We start from the raw sequence: 24,088 nt of genomic DNA on the forward strand, positions 1-24,088 counted from the left end.
TCCGGCCCAAACCGGGCTTTTGACTCGGCCCATCAATTGACAGGCTAGCTTTGACTGTCCAGCCCAGTCCATTAGCGGGCCGGCCCATTGCCCGCCCCTACAAACAATATATGTGTATATTGCTCTTGTGTGTGTGTGTGTCACATGCACTTCACTTGGCTTCAATTTTTGGTGTCAGCATGACAACGGACATGACATAAGACACACTGTGGCACTTCACAGAGTCACAGACACAGCTAAAGCAAACAGATAATGCTGTGCCCGTAACTTTAGAATTTAACTTTATATATATATATATACATATATATATATATATATATATATATATATATGCATGTGTATGTATATGTAACTATGTTTATATAAAACATGGCTGTGGCCCTTTGTCCTAGTTGTACGAAGCTCTCATATCATACCAAGCGTGTTCATGTTGTGCCATGTATTTGTGTTTGTGTATATGTGACATAGGTTTGTGTGTGTATGTGTGCGTATGATGTTCTTCCTTTAATATCAACTAAGGTGCTTTTCTCATAAATATTGCGATATTTTTAAAATATTGGTGATATTTGTGGCTATGTTAGGATCTTGCATAGATTTTGTTATGTAGGACATGATGATGTTTGGAAACTACAATCATGCAAGTAAAAAGTCTGGATGATGGCAAGTATTATTTTTCTTCTTTAGACATTACTGATCGAGTGATGTTAAAAGGTTGAGCAAAAATTTATATTTACTTGCCAAACCTAAAGCTAAACTTATTGACACCAAATTTTGTTTCTTCCTCTTTTTCTTTTTCAATATATGTGACATCTAAAAAGATTTTAGCAGTTGCCCAAGGATGTTTTTGGAACCCATATAATTCTGAGTAAAGTCTTCATCAGGCTTTTGTCTTTGTCTTTTGTTGGTGACAATTTTGTGCTTATTGTCTGTTTAATCTGTTCTGATACTGAATATGCCGCATTTCATGCAGATGAGACTCTGTACTATACTCAGTTTTCTTGATTGTGAAGTTCAATTACATGCTGTAATGTCAATACCTGGGTTGGTTGGATCAGATTCTGGCATGACCTATCAAACCCGAATCAGGAGCCTACTCTAATTGCATAATCACAGAAATAAACTCATATGTTGAATGTTTGCATGTAAGGATATGATCTACTCTCCTTTTGTTTGATTAGTAATTGGCCCAGTACATCAGCATTGATGAACAATGGATTTCCTGTCCTAGTAATTTTGACATTATTGCAAGGTTGCAATTACTGTTCTCAAGAAGCTGAACTATGCCAACTGAAATTTTAAGTTTCTAGGCTCTGGTTTGTACGCAATATTGAGCTCAAGCTCGAGATTGAGCTTGCCTTTGTGGCTGACAGTGAAGGTTGAGCTTTGATGAACTTGTACATGAGCTTTATTTTGATCTTGAAGCCATGTATTTTTATTAATTTAGTGATCAACAGCAATAACTTTGAGAGACTTTTATAGCATCCATGCTAAGACATACCATGTGTAATGATGTAGTTGATCGACTATAATTTGAAGTGCACAGTACATTGTTAGCAAAAAGAGGCCTAATTGATAACCGAATAGTAATTGATAACTGAATAGAGGTAACTGGCTAATTTTGTAACTTAGACAAGTCCAAAGCCCAATACATACAACAAACTGCTATAATTAGAGAATCTACACTGCCAGTTGCAAGTGTGCTGCCAAGTTTAATATGCCTACTCAAAGAAATAAGAAGGGCACCTAAACACCCTTAATTTAAGGGTTGTCTTATGTGTGTGTATGGGTGGGTATCATCAAACTGATTCAAGCATAGTGGTTTCGGATTGTTAGCCTAATGGATTAGCTCAAAAGATCTTGTACTGGGTGATGACCAAGTTTGAGCTTGAGTAGCTTGATTTTGGTCACCACCCAAAATTGTACTTGTGATTTATGTTTCATGGATTGTTCTCAGCATTCTTTTGTAGTTTTTTGCATTTTTTTTATTTTTTTTATGGCAAACACTTTGCATGTTTCCTTAAGAAAACAGTGCCATAAACTGTACAGTTTTGGCTGAAGGAATTTTCACATGTCAAAAATTTGGTCTCCTTGGAAGTTCATTGAAAACAATGAACATGAACTTCCAAGGAGACTTTACAGGTTGATTGTTTTGTATCTTCCATCTCTTGGTAGGACTATCTCAACCAATACCTCTGCCTTTACAGTTAATGCAAGAAGGATGCCTTTCAAACAAAAAAAGGGACCTTTGCAGAAGAAGCAAAAAGTTGAACCAAGTGCAGGTGAAGTTGATCTCTTCTTTGCCGACCATTTTTTACTGGATTAGTTCTGTCTTGAGTTGGTGATTTGTTGATGTTACAAATGCAACATGAACTCTAGCTTTATTAGATATCTTCGATTTCTATTAGCTAAATGTTATTTGTTATCTTTTCTGATGCAGTTGCACCTACAATAACTGCACCGCCTAAATCAGTTAACAAACTGGGAGCATCATCTGCAACCCCTTCTGGTAAAACAAGGACCTCAATTTCTCCTGTGCCATCTCCCCCTATGCATGCTGCTATTCCTTTGCAAGCTTCAACATCTCCTGGTGGAAATCTCAACACTTTAAAGGGTTCTAAAAGTGGAGATAATATTATTGGTACCCATACAACAAGCACCTCTAATGCTGCCAACAGTGAGAAGGAATCATCTGACAGGAATGGTCATGGTTCCTTTCATAATCTGTCAAATATTAAAGGTGGTGGGGGATCTACACAAACGGATCTACGAAGTTTCTTGATTTCCTTGCTTATGGAAAATCCAAAGGGAATGACCCTAAAGGTAGCAGTTATTCTTGTTTGTGTATTGAACATGTCGTAATGCTGTGAAAAATCTTTAGTTTGATGTGGTGAAATTTCACTCTTTTCTCTTTCTTTTTTTTCTTGTTAAATTTATTAGGTTTGATATGTTTCACTTTTGCATGTCTAATCTTGGGAAAGCACATATAATAAAAGTGGATTTCTTTGTTTTGTATATGACTACTACAAAAATAAATTTGAAGCTCAGTTGCCCAACAACTGTTTGATTGATCTTTCATTACAAAATTACAATCGTTGGAGTAAAATTTGCTTGCTAACTGATTCAGCGAAGAAGCGATCCAAGATGTTCTTTGGAAATGCCCAAAAATAATTCCCCGGGCTTGATGGTTACATCTAGAGTTCCAAATCTTTTGGGTTGAATTTAGCAGACATCTTAGAGCTCTTCAAGGAATTTGCATCTGATGATAAGATAAGGAGATGGCTTGATCTATTCTAATTCTATTACCCAAGGAGAATACACCAGCAACATAGACAGATTTAGGCCAATTCCCTTATTGAATAGCAGCTTCAAACTTATTATTAAGGTGCTGCTGGAGAGGTGAAACTTGAAAGTTATTGATGACGAAGCTCATATCACCTAATCATCGTGCATTTGTTCCTAGAAGGCATATTTATAAGTGATATTCTGGGAGATGACACAATCCTTAGTTCCTTACCCTTATCCATGGTGGTCTGTCACCTGGATACTTCTAGAAGTCCAGTGTGTCCATGTCCGACATCGACACTTCTTAACAAATCTTGGTATACACTAGTACTGACATTGGCACTTCTTGACACAGATTGAATATACATTGATATGTCTTGGCATGGTTTGGACATAACTACTTTCAAACTTATTAAAAGTGTTGAATACTATTGGACATGTTGAACATGGTGTGTTTCAATTATTGCATACTGCATGTGTGGTGCATATACACTTCAAAAATAAGGAAATGTGATATTTTATAAAAAATACTTTTTTGTTTTATCAAGTATTGACTATATGGTAAATAGTGATGACCTCTAGCAGCAAATAGGTTTTTAACTTTCATTTTCAAAAGAGCGTACAAATTTTTATCTAAGCTTCAAAGATTTTACAACTTATGTTTTATTTCTATCATGCAAATTTTCTTGGTTTTTGGCATAGCAACTTCTTTATCCTCTTCCTCCTCCTCTCTCCATCCTTCTCTTCACCCCACCTGCCCTCTCTCTCATGTATATATATACTTGTCATTGGGGGGGGGTTGTTCAAAAGGAGGACAAAGAAGAAAGGGAAAAAAGAAGAGCGAATAAGGAAATAGGAGAAGAGCAAAAGAAAGAAGAAAATGAGAGAAACTGATAAACTAGAGGGAGAAGATTAGACCCAAACCTGAAAATAACTGTGATTTGGCTCTGATACCATAAAAATCGATACTTTGGTTGATATTTAAAGGAGATGGAGAAGAATGGATTAAAAAAACCGTCACTTTAAACTTTCTATTCTTGGAGAGAGAGGTAGCTTCCTTTGTGTATTATACTAAACTACCCTAATGATGGTAATACATATGTCCAAACTATTTTGCAATATCACAAGACTGCCGTACTTAAAAGAGACAACCATAAAAGACATACTACAACAGAAATATTACAGTCATGCCATCTTGTTTGGTGCCAGCAGATGGAATGATGATTCTGCACTGGTTAGACTTTGTATTTATGGTATTATGTGAAAGGACAATTCTTCCCTTGAACATCCAAGCAATTTCTGATGCTATTGAGTAACACGTTGAGTGGTTAAATCTTTGGAGGAAGTAAATCCTAAACCTTAAATGAGCATGAATTCTTCCCTTTTTCCTGTACAAAATATCATATGAAGGTTCAAGGGTTAAGAACGATTGGATTTATCAACCCTTACAAAACCATGGTATTCTCTTTCTCTCATAGTCTCTACAATGTTCTAATTTATGTACATTTTTTGTTCTTTATATACCTTTTACTTTTTCAGTTGAAAAAGAACACATAAATGAAATGATAACTCTAGTATGGAAAAGTGATAGAAGGAATAGTTTGTTCAGTTAATGATTATTTTCTTTTGGTAATGCATCTTTTCATTAATATATGCAAGCCATGAGGATTACAGAACGACAAAAATGCTGGACTTTTCTCCACATTCATGGCAAAAGAAACTGCATAGTAGAATATACCGTTCAACACAAAAACAAGAAACTGCTTCACTAAAATATTTTGTGGAATTAGTTGCTGCATTTAACTAATTGATGAAGTCTTTTGCTACTTTTGACCAACTAATGTGTGATGCATGGACTAGTGGAGCTTCCCATCATGTGACATGAGCGCCTGGTATATTTTCTTCTTTTCTCTTATTTTGGTTGGTTGGATCCGAAAAGAACAACTTTTTGAAGGAACAGAAGCAGGGGATTGTATTCTGTAGAGGATGTACTTGTGAAAACATTTTCTGTACTGCATTTCAATTTCTTGTGCCAAATTTTCAGATGGTGATGCCAACGTTTGTCATCCTACATTATATTGATCACTCCAACTCTATAATGAAAGTCCTTGCTCCTTCAAACACTAAGATTCTACATCTTTTCAAATGTTTTGGATGTCAATTGAGAAAACAAGATGAAATGTGTTACGGAAGATTTTCACTATATTTAGAATTAAATTGCTCAACTTTATCAGTCCAACATCAGGTTCATCACTTTTTTAAGTCTCATTGGAAGTTCCTTTATTACGTCAAATTTCTGTATTGGTTGATGTCAATCTATGTCACATAGGTACATGTGCACGCAGGGTATGACCAATGTTGCCAGACTAGGAAGCAGAAGCAGAAAACTATGTGGAAGTGAGAAGCGATGCATTTTAAAATGTACAGGAAGCGGGAAACATGGAATAAAAATACAATATAAGAATTGAATGGGAATCAAAATGGAACACAAATAAAAACTGAAATACAAGTGAGTTCTTAAATTTCATGATTTTTTAGTGTAAGAATTAAATTTTTAATAAAATCTAAAAACGATGATTGTCAATTTAGAGAAAGCACATGGAAGTGAGTGAGAAGCGTTAGAGAAAACACAAAAAACATGAAAAGTAGAGTGAGAAAACATATAAGAAGAATAGATAAAGCGTGTGAGAATTGAGATTCCCATCAAGTTTCGGAAACGAGGAATATTGCGCTTCTGAAGCGAGTTTCCGGGAAGCAGGCTTCCCACTTATCTAGGAAGCTCCTGGTAACTTTGGGTATGGCACAAGAATTTATAAAAGGATGGCTACAGAGGTACAACTATATACATAACATAGAAAAATGCACATCTATACTATATTTTACAAAATGCTCTACAATGGAGTTGTAGTTTGTGAATACAAACTAAAGGTCTAAAACATGTTAAAGATGTACAAAATCAACTATCAATTAATAATCAAAACATATATAGTCAACATTGAGCTCTTTTGATTCCAAGTGTTATCTACAGATTGATTAGATCACTAAATGGATAAAATGGGTGGAGTCAAGTCCAAAAGTCAGTTGACCCATACCTGAAGTACCTAAGTACCAGGGTGGGTACGACATGGGTAGGAGGGGCTGGTAGAAGTACCCATGTTTCATAGATGTCTATGTTGGACATAGTTATAGGACATCATATTTGTAGCTCAAACTTTATAGCGCAAGCTTTATTCCTTCCAATATGGGGGTTTTTGGTTGCACATTTTGGAAGAAATTGTTTTAGACAAAATGCATTTTGAATAGAATTAGATAAGGCCTAATTTTATCTCAACCACAATTTACTCCTAAGAGAGCATACCAGTTCACCTGTTCACCTGTATCTGAGCTGGCAAGGACATACAAAATGGATAAAACCATAGTTACTGGAAGCGCCTCCTTGGGACAGAAGTGTGCTTTCAAAGCGGGAAGTGCCATGCTTCCCCCAAAAGGGCGAAGTTTATGAGAAACTCGCTTCTCAAATCGTTTCTTGCTTGCATCCATTTCATTTCCCACTCGATTCTTATTGCTTCTCTCTCGCTTCCCCTCGTTTCTCCCTCGCTCCCCCCTTGTTTTTGTGTTTATGCTAATAATTATATTTTTCATTCCCCCCTCATTTCCTTCACGTTTCCTTTTTCGCTTCTCATATGCTTCCACAATCACTTCCAAAATGAATCTTGCTTCATGTTTCATACTACTTTTTAACACTCGCTTCTCTGCTTCCGCTTAACGCATCACTTCCTCTATCCATTTTGGTTCCTGGTAACTATGGGTAAAACTTACAAATCATAGTAAAATTTGTACATATTTCATTTGACACAGTTTCTGCTTCCAATCAACCCCCCTGAAGAATTCTTAAATATTGGATGTCAATTAAAAAAAAGCTTTTTATTCAGTGAGTAATAATATATTTTCTCTCTTCATGGAGTTAATCCACTTAAATGCATAGGGTCTTGCCTCAATTGATTCACTTTCACATTCTGTTATATTGATGATTTTTCTACATGCGCTTGGATCAACTATCTTTTACTAAATTTTAATGTCTTCAAGTAATCTTAGAGTTTCAAATTGTTCTTTGTGGAACATTATCATGAATCAGTTAGGTTTGTCTGTAGTGATGGAGACAGAGACGCTGTGTGATGCCTTTAGTGCCTATTTTGGCAATATGGGAGGAGCAACAAACCTCCTGCTTGCTTTAGCACATAACAGTTATAATAGACATCCCAAAAGTTTCCCATTCTACATGCTTGGACTAGCTATTAGCATTCCCAGTCACTGCGAAAGGTTGGGCTTTCGTTCTATTTAAATTATCTTTATGAACCAAGTCTTGCCAGATGCTATGTCTAAATCTTGCTGGTATGTGGAACTTAAGTGAAGCAAGTGGTATAATGACAAGAATCTTAATATGTCTATTTTTGTCCCTTTTATTGAAGTGTGCATAGAGGATTTAGATCATCTTCCTATGTCTTGGGAAAGCTGATTGCAGTTTAATTTCTCCCGGGTCTTGGTAGTGTAGTGCCTCATAAAGCAGATCTTAGTCATTGGACATAAAATTAGTTTTTTGTCGTCATCCACTTTCATTCACATGTAGGTTACAAACTTGATGCTACAGTTTATTTTCATTGTTTATTCATGCATATTTTGGTTTGCAAACTTGATGCAAAATTCTCCCTAGCATTTTGTTGATGTCTCATTTTGTTATTGCCCGTTATAGGCCTTGGAGAAAGCTGCTGCAGAAGCAATCCCCAATCATGGAAGGAAGCTTGAGACAACCATCAAAACTGTAAGTAATGGTAGTGCTTGTTGAAACGTGAACTGGATGTTGGTTCTGTTCTAGATCCTTGATCCAGATCCATAATGGACCTGGATCCATGATCCATCGTGGGTCCAAAACAGAGGACGGTCCCTACTTGTAGGGGCAGTTGCAACATGCAATTGTATTTTGTATCTTTATTTCTTTATGTTGAGTCTCACATGGTTATGTAACTAATCAAGGGCAATATTGTAATTCATCGTCTTCAATATTATGTATACTTCTCAATGGGACATCCAGCCCAAGGCCAATTCTCATTTAGGACTTTGCTGCAACTCTCTCTTCTCCTTCTCTCATCTCTCCATCTCTTCTAATGTTTACACCTTACAGTGCTAACAATGGAAATCTTGTGTAATGCATATAGATTTATATTTGATTGTCACACTCATGCATGGATGTACGTGTGTACTCTACATATGAATGGCACATATATTGTCTTTCCACTAAGATCAATGACATCCATTAATCTACCATTAAGACAATCTTCTTAGTTATAGCATTTTCAATCATTGCTTAGAAGTTGAAGAAACCCTAATTGGTCCTAAATGCCTACCTTGTTTAATATATATATATATATATATTAGAGAGAGAGAGAGAGAGAGAGAGAGAGAGAGAGAGAGAGAGAGAGAGAGAGAGAGAGAGAGAGAGAGAGAGAGGTCTACTATACATACACACATGCCTGCCATTAATAAAAGAGTTTAATGTATTGATGCAAATTGTGCACGTGTTTGTATTATTCCTTGAATAGACCAGGACAATATTACATTTTTATAATTTTTCTTTTTTGGCGCAGATTGCAAATTATGTAGCCCCGGGAAGGTATTTTCTAAAGGAAGATATTGAAAAAGAAGTTATGAAAGATTCCCCTCTGGAGAGTGGAAGGTTATTATTTTCCTTCTGTGGTACTTGGATGTTTTGAGTTGATTAATGTTACATCCCAATGTACCTGCATTTCAATAAATTCTGTGTTCTACTTGTATTGATTTGTGATTAGGCTACTTGTCTCTCACAAACAGGTGGTTAATATGCTTCAATTTTTTTGAGTTCAGTCATTTAACCTAGGACTTAGATGGTTCTTGGTCATTGGTTAAAGGTGGCCTAGTTAATTTAAATTATTTGTACTTGGATTGGTATTATGTAGAAGAAATCACTTGTGATTTGACAAGACAATGGAACTGATAGAAAGCAAGGATTTTTTAGACAGCTACCAAGTTGTAATTTGGAATGCACAAAGGGTATTGAGATGACACCATTATGATACAGTGCTATAATGATAATCCATCTCAACGTGCTCAGTTCACTCATGAAACATGTGATGACTAGAGATGTAAATTGCTCTCTTGTTACCACAGAACAATTGGGAACACTCTGAATTAAACATTATATTAGCATGAGAACTAGTTCGACAGGGGTAGTGCCTGTTGACTCATTATTCTTGAAATTTGGATTCACTGGGAAAATAATGTTTGCTGAAAAATGATGGTATCATCCCCTATGGATGATAACACCAAATATTGAAGTTATAAAAGATACCTTTTCTGGAAAATTTTGGACAAGCATATTGGCTCAAATCAAGCTATGTAGAAAGTAGGCATAGGCTTAGTTGGGATTGCATTGGTTTAAGTGTAAAAATGCCCTTCTTCATGAAAAAGATGAATGTAATTGAAGTGAAAAACCAATTTCACCCTTTCAAATTCCAACTATATATGAAACAAAAAAGTCATTTTAGAACGAATGTTAGATTCAGTCTGGATCACTCCTGTAGAATTATAGCGTTATTGTGATAGGCTTTGTTTCTGGTATTATCATAGGATGATATACAATACACCCATGAGCTAGAACTTTGAGACATTTTTATCATTTTCAAACAAAGTCATTTTAGAATGAATGTTAGATTCAGTCTGGATCACTCCTGTAGAATTATAGCATATTGTGATACAATTTTATTTCTTGTAGTATCATAGGATGATATACAATACACCCATGAGCTAGAACTTTGAGACGTTTGTATCATTTCCAAAGTTTGCTATGAATTTAGATTTAAGGCTTGCATTATACCAGTTTTGCGACAACTTATGGACTCTTTTAGCTTAAACTTTGAGATCCTTTTATAATTTCCAAAGTTTGCCTTGAGCTTAGATTTAAGGTTAGCATTATATCATTTTCCACAACTTATGGATTCTTTGAGCTTGTTATTATGTATAAGTGTCTTCATGAACCAAATCCATTTTATAACTGACATTTTGGTTGAGGATATTGGCAAAGTACTCCGGCATATTTTAGATGTTCTATACAAATCTCAACTGCTATTTTGTCAAGAAGCAATACTGTTGGGTGCCACTTCATGTTGTATCATTCTTTTGATTTCTAAGACTGTTGATCCAAAATTTAGGGGGCGTTTGTGTTGTAGGGTAACACTCTCCATGCATAAAAAATCAGTGTTACAGCGAAAATAAAGTCCGGCCACCCCCCGTCAGACTTTGTTTCCACTGAAAAGGGGGTTGCAACATGGAAAGCAGGTGCTAGGTAGGCAATTTTCAGCGGGGCAGGAAATACACTTGTCTGTATGCACCACAAATCCATGATGTGGGCCCCGCAATAAAAGTCCACTTTGCCACAGTAAAAGGGCTCTTTCCATGACACACAAACGGACCCTTAGTTTGACCCTTGATTGCTGGTGTTTCACATGATTTTTGAATATTTGTTTAATATTCAAAGCAATTATTGAAGATACTTCAGATTAATATTTCTTTTCCTGCTTTTGGATTATTGATATTCATGTGACTTTGCCCTTGTCTGGATGATCCAAATTCCTTTATCTTGATTCCTTTTTTTTATGGTAGGTGATAGTGAAGTGTAATGTGGACATTTAGTTGTGATATATGTGAATTTGTAGTTTTTCTTCTCGATTGATTGTTGGTTGAAGAGCATAGATCATAATCACCTGTGTCATTAAAGGTAATTTCTCGCTGAGAATTTTTCTCAGAAAAATATCCAGAAAAATCTCAGAAGATTAAAAAATTGTAAAATATAAATAATAATAAAGTATTGCATTATTTTTTTTGAAAGAATATAAAGAAACAAATCTTAAAAGGTTTTAAATTATAAAAGAAACAAAAATAGAAAAAGTATGCTTAATATATAAAAAATAAGTTTTTTTTCTTAAATATCATGATATTATTGCAATATTATCAATTCTAATTCTGGTGATATTGTGAAAATATCACAATATATTGCCAATGATATTTGCTTACTTTAAATCACCAATATTATCGTGATATTTTCAAAATATCGGCGATATCAGTGACTATGGTATAAATACTTTTGGGCCCTATTCAGATGACACAAGGCAAAACCTAGGTTTTACCCTAAGACTAGGTTTCTAGCAATCTGGGTTTGCCGGAAACCTGATTTTTAAGTTGTTTAGTTTACCAAAAACTTGGTTTTCCAGATTTTTGGTTGCCAAATACCTGAAAAAAGTAGAAAAAAAACACATTTTTGTGCCACTCAGTGGCTGGAAAATGGCTGACTAGTAGCATCCATGTCAAGTGATACCATCTCAGCCATTTTCCAGCCAGTGGGTGGCTGGAAAAACAATTTAAATTTTTTTAAGCCAATGTTTAGGCTATTCACTGATTAGAGAATGGATGCATGGTATTGTTCATGCTGGATGGTACCAACCTGGCCACTTTTCAGTCAGTGGGTGGTTGGGAAATGGCTGAAAACAAGGTTATTAAAAAAAGGTTTTTGAATTCCGTAGCCATTTCCTGACCACTCATTGGCTAGAAAATAGCCAAGATGGTGCCACCCACATCACAGGGTACCATCCCCACTGCCATCAACTGGGAAATGATCATAATGCCAAAAAAATGAAAAAAGAGAGACTCAATCCCACCCATGAGATACCAGTAAGAAAATGGCAAGGATGGTACCATACATGGGTGGTTGGTGGGGATGGGGTGGTAGAGAGTGGCAATCCCCTGCTCCCCTTCACTGATAAACCAAGTTATGTTTCCTTGCCCAATAAACTAGGTCATAGTCATACCTGGTGAAAAAAGAGGGGGACCAAATGTTTACATGCTTGGGTTTCGACAAAAGATCAGGTGTGTAAAACCTTGTTTTGTGTCATCCCAATGGCACAAAAAACCATGTTTGGACCCCTAACCTGGTTTGACACTCCAAACACCCCCTTATGTACCGTTTAGATGACACCCAACTGGGTGTTCAACCCAAAACCCAGGTTTTGGTGTGTTTGGGTGACACACCAAAACCTGGTTGAGAACCTGGGGAGGGCCCAAACCTGGCTAAGTGAAAAAAGGCGCCCCCAAACCCCACCCACCCACCCACCCACCCACCCACCCATCCACCCACCCAGGTTTATCACCTGGTTTATCGGGGCCCTCCCTTCACACCCTCAACTCCCTCTCCTCTCCTCCCACCTCCCAAAACACCAGTAGAGTCTGGCCATTTTTTGGCCGGTGGCTGGCCAGAAAATGGCCAGACTGGTATCATCTGACGAGGGCAATACCAGCCTGCCATTTTTTTTGGTGTTTTCAACATTGGTGGTGGTTGGCCGTCCATTTCCTGGCCAGCCACTGGCCGGGAAATGGCCAGCCAGCCATTCCCTGTTTTTATTTTTATTTTTCACATTTTAATGGCTGGACGGCTATTTCCCAGCCCGTGGCTGGCCAGAAAATGGTCTTCTTTTGTTTTTGGTTTTTTGTGACCAAAAACCTGAAAACTAGGTTTTTGGTCACCCAAACAGCCCAACAGGGCTGGTTTTTGTTAGTTTGCCAAAAACCTGGATTGAAGCAAAACCTGGATTGGTGAAAACCCAGGTTTTGGCCCCTGTCATCCTAACGGCCCCTTAGATGATTAGACTAGACTTCCTAGTTGTTGAACTGTCCAAGTCCTTTTGTAAACATTCATTTTCTACCAGCCATATCCATGTCATGCCATGTATCTGCATACCCATACTAACGTGACATAGAGCTTGAATCTATTGGTGAGAGGTAATGTTATCGATCAGCACTTCGCCACTTGTTTTTGCTTTTTGTGTCTCTTATATCATGGTGATGAAGGAAACAATCTCTTTTCTCTCTATTTTCTAATATGATTGATGGCTTCCATCTCCACTGAGATTTTTTTGGCTTTGGTATCTCTTGGCTTATCTGGTTTTAGTGTGTTTTGCTTTTGGTATGCATTTTATGAGTACATGCATCCTTAGTGTTGCTATGATTGTATGCTTCATGATCACATGAAGCATATTGATCTGGTGCCTTATTTCGTAATGAGCAACAGCTTACAACAATTGCTCACATCTCATTCTGAATTTCAGCTTATTGTTCTTTTCCACATTGTTGCTTTTCCTTTTTTAGCTTCTCTTTAGAAACTTTTGTTAATCTTATCATGAGTTACAGAGGAAGGTATACGTATTCATTGGTGAATTTTAGCTTTACTTGTTTTAGGGTTATTTTTATATTATATCTGGCATTCTATTTTTTGCATTGATCCTGTTGTTCATAAGAGTTCATTTGAACCCTTCGTGTTGTTCCCCAACAAATGTTTGAATCTACTTTCTTACTCCAACATAATAATGATGCATCTACCAATCCTTTTTTGTCACTTCAGGCAAGAGATGTTATTTTCTTTATTTTTGTGACGAGATCACTCCTGAGCTCCTCAAGAATAGGCACCCTAGCGCAGCTAGGAACCTAGGAAACTATGAAAAGCAAGAAATTGACAGAAAATTAAAGAAATTCACTAAAAGTCACTCATAATTCATTCATCCCTCCCTAACTGTCTCTCTACAATGAATATTTATAATGAAAAGAGGAAAACCCTAGAAACCCAAATCTTAATATGGATCTAAAATAGATCCAATCTGAAACCATAATCCAAACACGACTCAAGAATCAATATGGATCTGTGATAGATCCAATATGAAATAAAATCCAAAACAAGATCCTAAACTAAGATCAAACTTAAATAAATATAAGAAATCAAAATAACTGAAATAGATCCAGTTGGACCCTTTTTTTTACCCGGGTCTTCTGCTTCGCTCCTGCATCAGTTCTCCAAAGGAGATCTTTCATTTCTTTTATTGGTGTTAGGATCACATTGCAACTGCATAAAAGTTTTTCCATCTGAAGTAATTACAGTTATAAATGTGCATATGAACGTGATTAAGTCTGCTTTATATTCTCTGTTTCTTATATGATGCTAAAGTTTGTCTTGGGTATTTATAAGTGCCTGCTACACTTGGAGACTTATTTTTCTTTGTTCATGATGAATGTTGTCTACAGTATTAATAGCTGCCTAATCTAAAATTTAAGTTTTCTCTTCAGGTCTCCCATTTGTCCAAGCGTGACTGCTGGTTCAAATTTCACTGAGAAGCTCATGCCTGAAGAATTTCAGCAGCTACCTCAGTTGAACACAAAATCAACGGAACCAGTGGCCTTTAAAGATACTGAAATGCGCCATGAATCTCCTGGTGTTTTTGATGATAACCAAAACATTATTAATAAAGAAGGAAAAAATTGCAGCAGTTCTAGTGAGAGTGGAAGTGAAAGTGAGAGTGAAAGTGACAGTAGTGACAGTGGAAGTGTAAGCAGGAGCAAAAGCAGAAGTCCTGTAAGTGCAAGTAGCAGTGACAGTGAGAGTGATGGCTCGTCTAGTAGTCAAGAGGGATCTGATGTTCATGTAGATATCATGAAAAGTGATGATGATGATGATGATGGCAATGATGAAGATCTGCACAGAACTGAATTCCCTGATCCAAGGTTATCGTCCTCACCTTTTGTTTGCAGACAGAGTGATAATGATCATGAAGAGCATGGATTCAGTAGTCAATTTCCCACATCAGGTCGAAACTCAGAGGAGGTTGGAATTCACAATGATATGGTTAATGTAGTTGAACCTGCAGGTGTTTCTTCTATTGCAGACAGATTGAAGGGAAGTTTAGATGACAAATTAGAATTGGTTTCCAAGGAAGTGCCGGGCTCATACACAAAGGATCACCCATTAGAAGAGCTAACTCCTGATTCGTCAGACGACTATGAGAATAAAATGAGTCGAAAGGAAATATGTGGTGAGAATGCTAATACTAATATCAGTAAGCAGATTGCAGAGCAGAGTATTAAAGATGGAAAATTTGACGTGGTTGAATTAGTTCCTGCTGCCAACTCAAAGACACTTACAGACAGTGTGTGCCCTCAAGATTATGCACTGAGTACTAAGAGGGAAGAAGACCTGAAAATAAATGTTAAAACTGTACCATCGGCGCGTTCGAAAGGTAGAGATGATGCTTCCTCTTTGGGTTCACATTTTAGTTCTCCTGATAGATTGATCGAAGACCCCACAATGCGTCCTATTGGGGATGTGGATAACGTCTCTGAGAAGGTAGTTGATCCCCTAACTAAGTCAAGAGGCGGCAACTTGCAAAAAAAGAAACATAATGGGCAAAGTAGAAAGCTTTCAAAGGAGGAAAGGTTCATGGCAACCCCACATACATTGAATATGCCCAATGATATTAAGCATGCCGTTAGTAATGAGAAGAAAGGAAAACTTAAAAGAGAGTACTCTGATCTAGAACTTGGTGAATTTCGAGAGCCTTTGTCCAGTGAGGATGCTCAGGATCTCAAGAAACAGTTGGAGAGAAAAAATTCTTTTAATAGGGTGGAGAATAAAGTAGATTTGTCAGAGAATATGTATTCAGATTCTTGTTATCAAAAACAATGGAAAAAGGGTGTCCTGGACTCCACAAAACCATCCCCACAATTTTCAGATCCTGGTGTTCAAGGGTTTGTAGGCAACCAGTTGGGGACAAGGTTGCCTGAATCTGACTCTCTTATTTTTATGAGGCAGCAGCAAAATGTCACTATAACTCATCATCCTACAACCTCAGATCTAGTTGATGTTGATTATTCATCTCAATTAGGAAGATCGTCATCTACAAGAGCTGGCAGAATTGATGTAAAAGCAAGCTATAGGGTATTATTACCTGGAGATCATGGAAGTTCCGATAAAAAGAATTCAGCCAATACATTACATCAGCAAGATACAAAAATTCATAGAACTACAGGAACTAAACCACAAAAGTCAAATCAATTTGCTGATTCAGTTGCCAGTAAACAGGATATTTCCCAAAATGAGAACATGACCTGTGGCAAGAAGAGAACAAGTGTTTCCATTGATGAACATTCACTCTATGCGATTTATGATAAAGATAGACCAGAAGTTAAGGAACCGATTCAAAATGATTCCCAGTAAGTTCTACTCTTTGGGGTACCTACTGATATGCCATGTATTTAGCTCTGTAGATTCTTTGGACATGCATGCCAAATGCATGGATATCCACAATGATGTTGCAGGAATAATCATATTACTTATATGCAGATTCATGTGTGTATGCAATCGACAGGGCTTCAATGATGTAAAAAAAATAATATGTGCATTGGATATAGGAAGAGTGTGGCTGACATAATTGCCTGAAAATTAGTTGATGTTGGCAATTCATTGTGTAAAGTTTTTGGTTATAAACTACTTATGTCTTAATATTTTGGTTTGATTAACAGATATAAAGAGTATGCAAGGGAATATTGCGAGAAGTATAGTTGCTATTGCTCTTTGAATAGGGCATTAGAGGATGACCGGTAATATGAAAATCTCCGTCTCAACTTCCAAGTTTATTTCTGTGGAATTGTTCTGGTTTTGTATCTATAGATTTTATGTTTGTGTACTTGAAGGAATTGCGTATTGTGTTTTATCTGCCAATAGTCTCAAGTCCTGATATTTTTTTGTATGTAATGAATCTGAAACTTTTATTTGTAGGACACACTTTCAGAAGCTTGGCCATGACCTTGAACTTGCAAAAGATAGAGATACAGATGCATATGCTAATGTCCTTCGCCAGTTACAAAAAGCATATCATCAATGTGCAGAGGTATAAACTTCTCTTATTTTATTCCTTAAGAAATGCAATCTCTGAGAGAGTACCTTAGTGTGCAAAGTCCATCTTGTTGAGACCAATTAATTAAACTTCTGCTTTTGTGGATGATAGACCCTTCTCATATGTAGTGATTCCTTTTTTATGTTTCATTCAGTTTTTGTTATCATGAGGTCACAGTTGATAGAATTTCTTTGAGACACTATAGGAATAAGGATTGGTTGAGTAGTTTAAATCCGTACCAAGTAAAAAGCTCAATTATTTCTAATTTTTTGTATCCTTATTAAGTTTATGTTGAACGTCTAATGCATACTAATTGATGGAATGTGAAACTGGCTCAGATAAGCCTTCTGTTAAAAGTGGAATCATCTTGTCTTTTCATATTTCACAGTCACGAGTATAGCACTACTAAATTAATATCATTATGTCTGCAAGTTTGATTTGTTACTTTTTGGTTATCCAAGGAATTAAGTTATACAATCTTTTACTTGAGTCCTGGTTGCTCATGGTTCTTTCAAGCTTTCCAAATAGTTTATCCTGTCATCTTTATGTTTTTTTGTTAATTTTTGTTTTTGGCTTCTGTGATCTCTCTTTTAGATAAATTCAGCTTATGATTGGGAAGCACGGTGTTATGTCAAAGCAGGTATTTCCTTTGTAGGATCAGTGGTGATGTTTGAATCCTATTAAAAAATTTTGCAGATATTGCAGAAAGCAGAAAAAATGCAGCTATTAGGAATATATTGTTAAAATATATACTCATGCATATATATACACTCATGTGTGTGTAATGTGTATATATATAATCTGTATTGTAATAGTTTGCCCGACTGGGGAATTTTAGTCTTTTTCACATGTAATTATAGTTGTTTATTAAAAACTGTTACATTTTTCTTTTTCTTATTTTCTTTTTTGTTATTCCCATGCCATTGGGGGCCCCACTCCATAGAGTCGTCGGGGCCCCAGCGGTCATAAATATGACCGTTGTGATCTCCCCAATGTCTCTACGAAGGGAGCTCCCAATGGCCTGTTAAATTTGAGCTCCTATATATATAAAGAGAGATACATATATATTTCATATATATATGTATATGTATCTATCTACTCACACACACACACACACATATATATATATATACCCAATAAGGGTAAATCTATCTTTTTCCTCTATTTTACACATATTCTACTTTATGAATATGTATGTAATTTTTTATATTTATTTTTTCTTCTTTTTCTTTTTTCTTTTTTGTTTCTTTTTTAGCCAAAGAGGGGCCCCTAACATAGATGTTGAGCCCCCTCCAACGGTTAGAAACCGTTGGAGGGGCTCCAAGTCTATGTTGGAGCCCCTCTTTGGTCTCCTAAGGTGTATAAGTAGGGGTCTTTCCCCTTTGTATTTGCTAAGCTTTTGTAAAGCCCTCTTTGGTGATTCAATAAGAGTTTATTTTTTATGCCTTTGTGTATGTGTATCCGTGCCTTTGTGCACTTATGAGTGTTCTCCTTGTGCCTTTGTGCACACTTCTTATATCAAGGGTATTGTGTTTTTATACACATATTTTCTCTATAGACATTTTCACATGGTATCAGAGCTCAGTCATCAAAAGAGTGGATCATGCGCTATCTCATTCTGATGTGTGTCTTGAAGAACGTGCTCTTACCTCATCCTTGTTTTTTTTGGCGTGGAAAACTCTTGCAATACAATTCATGAGAAGCATACCGCTTCAAGTAAGCATTAAAGACTTATTATGGTAAGTATCTCTACTCTTAAATCCTCTCTCTTCTCAAATGGTGGAAAAAAACTCAATTTTCTCTTGGTTTCAAACTCAATGGATTGAATTACCATGTTTGGGCCGCCCACCGAGCCCACCCCCTCCCTCTGTGTGCTTAACCCTGTCGAGTTGAGCTCGACTAGAACCAAGCTCAGTTGGAACCGAGCTCAGCTTGGCCCATGCTTTCAAACCAAGCCGTCTCAGTTGGTAAATTGAGCCTGGCTCGATCGTCTCTTGTCCCCCTTGGCCCGATCTACCAACTGAGTCGGGCTTGGTCGTCTCTTCACCCCCTTGGCCCGAGCCCAGCTCGGTCAAGAGGCAACCTCGAGCTACCTCTTACTTGGCTCAACTGAGTTGAGTTATGCATAATCCATCTTTTTGGTACCGAGTCCGGCTAGGTCAAACCGAGATCGGCTTGGTCAAACCTAGTCAACTAGGTTCCCTACCAAACACTTTTTATGCCTCGTTCCACCCGGCTCGGTCTGGTCGGCTCGAAATGGGTTCGGGTTTGACTCTTGTGACACAAACATCGCTTATTCTGTTAAATTGAAATTTTTGCATCGTTTCTTTCGTAGCATGATAAACTATCTTTTAGCGCACCACATCGTCACTACGGACGCGACATGCTCGCCAAGGCATGAGCTCTTGAAAACCTATGCTCGGAATCGTCAGCGAGTCCGATCATCTCTGAGGTAGGGGAAAGTTGCATATGAGGACAAATGACAAAATACTTCTAACTTATACGTATAATATATATATATATATATATATATATATATATATATATATATATATATATATATATATATATATATATATATGCTTTTTAACTCATGAACACAGTTTTGTCTATTCTTGTTAATTTAAAATTATGTCATTTACTTTGTCGTAACGTTGTTATGTGCACAGGCACTACTTATGCAATTTACGTAGTCGATGTATGGTTTCGTGCATCGTGCACTGCTTATACAATTTATTTAGCTAATGTACGGTTTCGTACATCGTGCATCGCTTACGCAGTTTATTTAGTTCGATGTGTGGTTTCACACATCGAGTCTGGCTTATGTCATTTACTTTGCCGTTTCGCTGTTACGTGTACAAGCTACTGCTTACGTAATTTAATTAGCCGATGTACGGTTTCGTATATTGTATATTGCTTACGCAATTTATTTAGCTGATGTACGGTTTTGAACATCGTGCATCTCTTACATAGTTTATTTAGCTCGATATGTGGTTTTGCACATCGAGTCTAGCTTTATGTTATTTATATTGCCGTCGCGTTGAAATGTGCACAAGCTTATGCTTTGATACGTATATATCATATATACATATACATGACTTTGTAAGGTACACAGTTTTGCATACTCCTGCCTACTTTGCATTTACGCTTGCATTTAAAGACGCATATTTGTGCATACTCTCCAAGTTTTTAAAGAAAAACAAGCTCCTAAAGCTTGTCATGATAAATTTAGTTATGTCATGACTCATTCGGGTTTTCGTTTTTGCTATACTGACACTGCTCTTTTTGTTAAAAGTATAGATTCTAAGGTTATTCTTCTACTTTATGTAGATGATATGATTATCATCGAAAGTGGCAAATAAAAAATTAGTGATATTAAAAATATTTAAAAAATTTATGTCTAATTTAGGTTTTTTAAGATATTTCTTAGGTATTGCAGTTGCATACTCTCCCAGAGGGTACATTTTTTCTCAAATTAAATTTGCTGATGATATTTGTACTAAGTATGACATTACATATGATAAGAAGATAAAAATCTCATAAGTGATTAATGCTAAATTGAGGCCAGAAGATGGGACTCTGCTTCAAGATCTTACACCTTACCGCCAACTAGTTGGGTCACTCACTTATCTATCACTCAACCAGATATAGCTCATGCATTTCACTCAGTCAGTCAGTTTCAGCATGCTCCCACCATTGTGCACATGAGTGTTGTTTTGAGAATTGTTAGATACATTAAGAATACTATAACAAAGGGGGTTTTCCTATCCTCATCTCTTCATTAGATTTACACTGATGCTGATTGGGGTGAAAATCCTAATGATAGTCTCAACTATCGGTTTTTGTGTATTTTTAGGTGACTATAATTTTATAGAGATGCAATAGGTAGCAAAAAGTATCATTATCCTCAGCTGAAGTTGAATATGTGCAATGACTACGATAACAATAAAGCTTGTGTAGCTTAAAAGTCTTCTCAGTAGTATGGGAGTAAGTAATCATCTCAACACCTTCGAAGATGTGCTGTGATAATAAGAGTGCAATTTACATTGCGAGCAACCACACGTTCTATGAGAGAACCAAATATATTGAGATGGATTGTCACTATGTGCCTGATGAATATATGAGAGGAACTATTATGTTGTATGTCACATCGAAGTACCAACTGGCGAATTTCTTCACCAAATCTCTTCCTGCTCGTCGATTTATTTTTCTCCTTAGCAAACCTTCGGTTATTTTCTCGTAAGTTTGAGGAGTGTGTGTGTGTGTGTGTGTATATATATATATAATTTGTATTGTAATAGTTTGCTCGATAAGAACATTTTAGTCTTTTCATACATAATTATAGTTGTTTATGAGAAACAATTATATAATTTTTTCTTTTGTTATTTTTATTCTTTTCTTTTTTGTTTTTCCCATGCCATTGGAGGCCCCACTCCATAGAGTTATTGGGGCCCCAAAGGTCATAAATATGACCGTTGGGAGCTCCCCGACATCTCTACGAAGAGAGCTCCTAATGGCCTCCCTCATGGCTTGTTGTATATAAATAGGGGAGGTGTTCCTCCTATATTTTCTGTGTTTCTCAAGCATATTATTAATAACATCTCATTGTTTTACTTGTGTTGCCTCTTTGTATAGTCCCATGGTGGACTTTTGTGCTTGTATTGTGCCTCAGTAATTGTCTACTTTTGGACTTGTATGTGCTTTTGCACTTTGTTCTTGTAATTCCGCATATGTCATTACATATATGTTGTGTTTTTTCTTGCATCTGAAGTTACATTAGGCCATGGAAGCATTTTGCATATTCACATCGACCAGGTGGCCTTAGTTTATAAGTGCATATTGCATAAGTGAACTCTAATATGCAAAGTGAGCTTTTTCCATTTTTGTAGGAAGGTTAATTTACATTGCTATATGTGGTTAGAGTGTATAGTCAATTCTAAGTCAAATCCAATTCCAAAAAATGTTGATGGTGCAATAGAACACCTGAAATGGAGAGAGTGTGCAGAACAAGATGGAGGCACTATACATCAATCATGGACATTTTGGTATTGAAGTATTTGTAGATGCAAATTTGGGCATATTCTTTAGAAGATACGTCTACTTCAAGGTGTTCTATTGCATATTGTTGTACATTTATTGGAGGAAAACTATTATCCTCAAAGAGTAAGCGAGAAATGGTTGTGGATCGATCTAATTCTGCGGCCAAACCTTGAGCCATGACACGAGGAATATGTGACGGTTTGTGACTAAAATCTATACTCATAGAGCTGAAGTTGGAAGTGAAGACTCTTAATTCCTTCTATTTTGAGAATACAACAGCCATTCAAATATTCTCAGATCTTTTCTATCATGAGAACACAAAACACAAATATTGATTATCACTTTCCAAGGGAAAATATTGAAGTTAGAGAGTTTTAGATTACTCTGGTTCGCACACTTTTTGAACCAGCCAACGTTTTGACTAAGACAATGAATAGATTAAGGCTAAAAAAATTGTTGGAAAGTTAGGGATGGTCGATATCCTCTCTCTAGTGTAAGGGGGAGCATTAGAGAGGGTATTGGAGTCATATGCCATCACTTCTGTTGTTTAGGGGCATTTTCATCTTTTGTCTTATTTTTCTTTTGTGTATGTCTTATATTTTATGAAAGTACAATATGGAAGAGGCGAAGACCGCAGTGATTGGACCCTTGTTCTCACGTAAGTGAAGGGGATGTTAATATGGCAAACAAGATATCTTAGAGAGAAGATGAAGCGAAAGTGATGTCTATGGGAACAAAAGGGAGGGCCACTAGGAGAGATGACTCAATTGGAATTCTCAGTCTTATTCATATATGAGGTTTGGGACTTTACATTGCCCAATGCTTACATTAATACTCCATTTACACTTGCCAATACTACATTAATACATCACTATGTAAAAATGATGAAAATACCCCTGCATCAGTAAAATGAGGAAGTGCCTTTGGTCTAACATCGGGCTATTTTTGTCTAAGAAAATATATACTTTTGCGATATATGTTTTGGAATGAGAAGGCATAAAATTAATCCATCACTATACTCTCTCTTGTCTCTCTTTCCCTCTCTTCTTACTCCATCTTCACTTCTTTTCTTCCTTCTCTTGCTTATTTTCATCATGAAACTAACCACAATCTTGGCTTTCCTTTTTAAGCAGTAACTGTCAACATTATATTTGAAAATGATTGCTTGAACCTTGTTCAGATGGCACATTGATCTTAGGAGCATTTAATGTTTGGCTTAGAACTTGCTTTGAGGATAGCCTTGATTAAATGTTGCATTATGCTTTAGAACCAGTTAAGCCTAGCAACTTTATGCTAGGCATGCACCTTTTCAGTTGTTTTTGTTTAATATGTAAAAAAGAGCAGCTCTTGATTAGATATTCAATTATTTGGTACATTGTGCAAATGAAAAAAGCAACTCTTAATTAGATATTCAATGGTTTGGTAGCTTGTGCAATGTCGGGGTACCATGGAATCATTCTATCATGTCTGAGGCTCTGTAGGCAAATCAAGTACAACATAGGTGGGAATAAGAAAAGCAAAGGTAGATGTCATAAAAGGGCATTGAAGCGATTTGGGATCACCTTTTAACTAGGGATGGTAGTGGACCGGGGCGGGTGTGGGGGACAAGCACAAGTAGGGATGGCAGTGCACCGGGGCGGGTGGGGGATGGACCTGTCTCAAAATTTTGCCCTCCATCCCCAGTCCATCCCTGTGGTGGGGGAAACTTTGGACCTCTACCCCAACCCCAAGGGTAAAATCTCCGTCCCTGTCCTCACCCCCATCCCCGTCCCCGCCCTGGAAATCCATCTTTCAATATATTCCTAAGCACTGAAAAGCCATGCATGTGAGCGAGTCCACTGGTAGGCACTTGCATTCTAATCTTCACAACTGCTATCGGTTAGGAACTTAGGGTTAGGAAACAAATGTATATATATAAGGGATCTAAATGTTATTTTATAAAATAGTAATGGTATATTAGTAATTTT

General features: G+C 36.7%; 1 protein-coding gene across 1 annotated transcript in view; it reads left to right on the forward strand.

Annotated features, from left to right (window-relative positions):
- Window positions 1-24,088, forward strand: part of LOC149817108 (dentin sialophosphoprotein-like protein) — a 38,466-nt gene that overhangs the window by 13,294 nt on the left and 1,084 nt on the right. Inside the window, exons 4-10 of the mRNA XM_089986831.1 lie at window positions 2,205-2,279; window positions 2,438-2,820; window positions 8,033-8,101; window positions 8,925-9,013; window positions 14,479-16,398; window positions 16,708-16,785; window positions 16,964-17,075. Of these exons, the coding sequence (XP_089842957.1) occupies window positions 2,205-2,279; window positions 2,438-2,820; window positions 8,033-8,101; window positions 8,925-9,013; window positions 14,479-16,398; window positions 16,708-16,785; window positions 16,964-17,075 (2,726 nt within the window). The remainder of the gene's footprint in view (window positions 1-2,204; window positions 2,280-2,437; window positions 2,821-8,032; window positions 8,102-8,924; window positions 9,014-14,478; window positions 16,399-16,707; window positions 16,786-16,963; window positions 17,076-24,088) is intronic.

The sequence above is a fragment of the Nuphar pumila genome, chromosome 14, assembly GCF_984573655.1.
Source record: "Nuphar pumila chromosome 14, dmNupPumi1.hap1.1, whole genome shotgun sequence".
NCBI lineage: Eukaryota > Viridiplantae > Streptophyta > Magnoliopsida > Nymphaeales > Nymphaeaceae > Nuphar > Nuphar pumila.